The following is a 5,000-nucleotide window of genomic DNA, read 5'->3' as shown; positions in this document are numbered from 1 at the left end:
CACAGGAACGGATTATGACTCCATGGGCCCCTGGGCCAGACAACAAGAAAGGCTCCCCCTCTCCATGGAATCCATGAGGTTCCTTTCCATTATATTACATTAAATTGCATTTGGAAGATGCTTTTTTAACCAGAGCGGCTTTCAATCGAGTCCAACATTTTTCTGTGTGTTAACACAAACATTCAACATCTTTAACACATTTAACACAACATGAGGACATAAATATAGACCAGCAGGAAGCATGGAGTCTTGGGCGTTAGGGCCCCCATTGGTTCTTGGGCCCCTGGGCCTAGGCCCGGTAGGTCCGTGCAGTAATCTGTCCCTGCTGAGTGAGGGTGTAGAGAGAGGAGATCACCCAGACACACAGAAAGTAGATCAGCAGGGGAGCAGTGTTGGTTAGTTCAATGTCAAACCCCTAAATCCTTTTAGAGCAGTGGTTCTCAACATTTTTTTTGAACAAACGCCCCCTTGACCTCATCACAAGCCTCCCTCTCTGGGTCATCCTCAGACGGGCCTTCCATCGTTGCTTTCAGTTCCAGTCATCCCGATTCCCCATACATCTTTTCAGTTCGTTGGTACTCTGGGCTCCAGCGTCCTTCTTGAGTATGTCCACATATGTTTGTGTGGGACGACCTCCCAACGCCACCTTGACCTCATTATAAGTCTCCAAACGTCACCTTGACCTCACCATAAGCGGCCTATCAACAACCCCTTAGAATATAATATAAAATAAATAAAATAGACTAATGCCCCCCAGTTGCAACAAAGCACCACCCCCTCTCAGCTATATCTTTCTCAATGTCCCCCAAGGGCTCCCTAACGCCCCCTTGGGTGGCTGAAGAGCCCCCGTTGAGGAACAATATATCAGAGAGGGTATCCAATGCAGGGGCACACAGCATCAGAGATAGTGGGAAATATGATAAAGTAATCTATCACTGATTCTTGAGAAAGCGGCTAAAACATGTCTCTGCAATAAACTGCCAATTCTGATGAAAATAAATGATATTTTCATGAACAAAATTAATCCAGGTAAAGACCCAGGGGTCTGTTACACAAATGTACAGTCGTTTGAAATATTTAAGTGTAATTTTATTACTTTTCATGGCCATAAACCTGCCCACACCCTGTAAAAACAGCTGTCCCAAGGAAAGACATCATCATTTCAATTGACTTAAAATGTAAAAATCACTGATATTATTGAATAATATCACCATGATGTGAAAGTCCATATTGAAGTGGTTCTGCAGATATGCCCATAGTGTGTGTAAAGCAATATTTACTACTATTTTCTGATTGCTCAAAGTCTGTCCAGCATATTAGTCACCACCGTCAGATTTTTTTAAAAACACAATAAAATCAGGCATGCACAAGGTCATTGTCATTACTTAGGACCCCTTTTCAAACCTTTAGCTCTACTGAATACTTCACCATCACTGAAGCTCCTGTAAGTTTACTAATTTCTCCTCAATTTCTTAATTTGTTTGGACACTGGTACTGTCCCAACCATAAACTGTCAACACTGTCTGGGTTTTTAATACTATTATGTTACATTAATGTTAATTATATATACTTTTTCAGAAGCGGCATGAAGCCCCTAAGAAACAGAGCGAAAAGGAAGTGGCTAATGTGAGAAAAAAAATGCACAATATGTAAAAGAGTGTTTTTTTGTCTCACTCCGTCAGATGTCACCACCGTCAGATTTTGTTCCGCTCATCATCTTGTTCCATATTTTACTAAATTGTGCTGGTTAATGAAACATTACCAGACATGTTAGTAATAATTGTGACCCAAACTTACACTCCAGCCTCCACTGAGGTGCATTTGGAGGGGTTTTTGTCACAAAACCTGACGGTGGTGACATCTTATGTAGTTCACAAAAAAACATGTTTTACATGTTTTTAACAAGTTTTAAGAATATGCTTCCAATAAGTATCTACAATTATGTTGAATTGCAAAAGTAATTCACTTAAATACAGTAAACATATTTTTTAATTTCTAATTCTGTCTGACGCTGGTGACAAAACCAAGACCGAGCCCATTTTATGAAAAATGTAAAACATGGGGAGCTTGGCCAATACATTCACTGCACAGCCAAGACCTTCATCTATGATAATACACCTCTATATTTTGGATTTGAACAACTTGAAACCTGTTTATGACACATTTTCAATAATCTAGGTCTACTTCCTAGAGTGTCTAATAAATGAAGAAAAAACACATGCACAAACATACTGTGCACACACAAAAATAAAGTGTTTATACTAGATGTCATTGACTTGAGAGGGGTATTTATTTTGCTAAACGTAGGTAATAATTAGGTCACTTTCACCACCTTCAGATTACTGTCACCACCGTCAGCTCTTAAATCACCACCGTAAGGAGTTTTGGACATTTTAAATGAATGTGCTTACAAAATTTTCCTTTGGAGTTGTTGAATTATCAAAGTAATAGCAACTTTAAGCCTACACGAATATTTGTGAAATTACAAAAAAATGTTTGATCTATTTAGGCATTAAGTAAGCATTGTCTGACAGCACATATTTTTAAATTAGAACACATGAAGCAGTATTAAAATAGAATGAAAGTGATTTTTCAACATTTAAAGGCGTATGTGTGAACCAAAAAACACACACAATCACTTAAGAACTCCAGATACATATGCAACCAAATCAATACACTTTTTATTGCTTTTAATTGTGTCTGACGGTGTTGACAAAAAACAAGGTATGATCGGAGGAAAACCTGATTTCTGAAAAAAAATAAAAATGGGGAGATTGGCCTTGTGTATTTCTGAAAAGCCAAGACCTTTGTCTACGAGGATATACCATATTATTTTGTAATTCACTTCAAGATTACAACCTGTTCTAGCCACTTTCTCAAGAATCAGTGCTATGTGATTGCCTTACCAGGGCCATTGTCCTCACTCCCAAGTCCTGTGTCATCACTTAGTGACGAATCACTGTCCTGAAACACGAGAAGACAAAGGGAGCATTCAGCAAAGCACGATTCATGTCTACATAAACTTGACGTCATGATCAGTCAAGGGAAAGTTTAACAAAGAACAAACATGCACATCCATCTCAAAAAATGGCAGGACTAACAAAGTCGCATGAAAACTGGAAATAAACACCAAGCTGCGACACCAAGCTCGTGGTTCCCAAATGTGATATTGTGTCATTCAGACATGTCTGATGCCTGAAATGTCACAATATTAAATTAAGAGAAACGGGAGCTTGGTGTTGCAGACCTTATATTCAGTTTTCAGGATGTTTCAAGGGGACCAGAACTAAAGCCTCCCCTGGGCAAGAGGACCACAGCCTGTGCACTTGACCCTCAGGGTTTGGGCCCAAAAATGATTTTCTATCAGGGCCACTTATCAGAAGGGGGAGGGGTAGAGAGACAGCTGTACCTGGGCACACAGCTGTAAGACAGGTAAATACACCGTACCCTGGGCAAGGGGGTCAGATAGACAGCTGTAATTACAGTATACGCTCCCTGGACACACAGCTCTAAGTCAGGTAAATATATACAGTATAACCTATCCTGGGTAAGGGGGGCAGAGAGACAACTGTACGTATACCCTAAAGCCCGATTCGCACAGGATAAATATTACCTATGGACCTCTGTGATTTTTCGGGGCGCATTCGGACGGGATAAATAAACGTTTGTTATTTACTCAATTCACAGGCATTACAAGGGAGTACAGACGGCGCACCTATGTGAAATTACTCTAGGACGTCTGTGTTTCGGCGAAATACAGTAGGTAATTCGCGGCGGAATTATTACCTCACAAATCGCGGACATGGCACATTCGCACAGGACTAAGAACTCAGACATTCTCCGTAATTATTCCGAATTGCCGGGGGTCCATAGGTAATAAAAGTCCCGTCCGAATCGGGCTTAACTTTGCACACAGCTGTAAGACAGGTAAATACACCCTACCCTGTGCAAACAGCTGTAAGACAGGTAAGTACAGTATGACCTACCCTGGACACGGGGGGAAGAGAGACTTTCCCTGCACTGGCACTGTTGCTGGGTGCTCTGCTGTCCACCTCCTTCTTGACGACGGTGAGGTAGTATCCGGTGCCCAGCTTGGCCTTCAGGTAGAGCGGAGAGCCCACGCAACACAGCTTGCCCTGCGAAATGATGGCGATGCGGTCGCCTAGCAACTCAGCCTCGTCCATGTAGTGGGTGGACAGGATGATGGTGCGATCTGAGGAAAAGGAAAACAAATCATTACATTAAATTACACTTAGCTGAAGCTTTTATTCAAAGCCACTTTTAGCTATAGTTACAGGGTATTGGTTCCAGTCCCTGCAGCAATATGGGGTTGGTTACCTTACTCAAGGGAACCTCAGCCATGGAGTGTGGTAAGGAGAGATTCGTACCCGCAACCCTCTGATCTAAAGCCTACCTCTCCTTAACCACTAGGCCACAGCTGGCATCAGGTATATTACCTTTCTGTAGAAGAAGGTACCGCACACTCTTGTCCATCGTGCTGTAATTTATTGACAAACAACGTTTCGGCCCGTGTGGCCTTTCTCAAGTTTCGCACGGCCGAAATGTTGTTTGTCAATAAATTGCAGCACGATGGACAAGAGTGTGCGGTACCTTCTTCTACAAAATTGATCTTGCACCCGCTACCTGCACCTCGAAACCTCTGGTGTGCGTTGGTTTCCTCCCTCAAAAGATATTACCTTTCTGAACATTATTTTTCTAACTACAGAAATTGGAGTGTTAGCAGTGGAAGCTTAACTGAATATCCTATACGACACTTGTTGATGAAGTTCACAAGAGACAATGATCCAATCCATGCCTGACTGGCTTATCATCAAAACCAAAACAAATGTGGGATTAGGCTGGTATAACGCATTAAGAAGTCAGGTGTGTGGCCCTACCGTGGCTCTAACGGTAGGGCACTGGGCTGTAATGATGTAGCCCAGGGGTGGGCAATTATTTTGGCCCAAGGGCCGCATTGGGTTTAGAGAGTTGACCAAAGT

At 42.0% G+C, this 5,000-nt stretch overlaps 1 protein-coding gene across 1 annotated transcript in view; it reads right to left on the bottom strand.

Annotated features, from left to right (window-relative positions):
• The window catches only part of abca7 (ATP-binding cassette, sub-family A (ABC1), member 7), a 78,802-nt gene that overhangs the window by 32,297 nt on the left and 41,505 nt on the right, over nt 1-5,000 (bottom strand). Inside the window, exons 23-24 of the mRNA XM_063201040.1 lie at nt 3,987-4,213; nt 2,907-2,964 (exon numbers count right to left, since the gene is read on the bottom strand). Of these exons, the coding sequence (XP_063057110.1) occupies nt 2,907-2,964; nt 3,987-4,213 (285 nt within the window). The remainder of the gene's footprint in view (nt 1-2,906; nt 2,965-3,986; nt 4,214-5,000) is intronic.

The sequence above is a fragment of the Engraulis encrasicolus genome, chromosome 6 (assembly GCF_034702125.1).
Source record: "Engraulis encrasicolus isolate BLACKSEA-1 chromosome 6, IST_EnEncr_1.0, whole genome shotgun sequence".
NCBI lineage: Eukaryota > Metazoa > Chordata > Actinopteri > Clupeiformes > Engraulidae > Engraulis > Engraulis encrasicolus.
The sequence above is the reverse complement of the archived record's forward strand: the minus strand, read 5'-3'. Positions and strand labels throughout refer to the sequence as shown.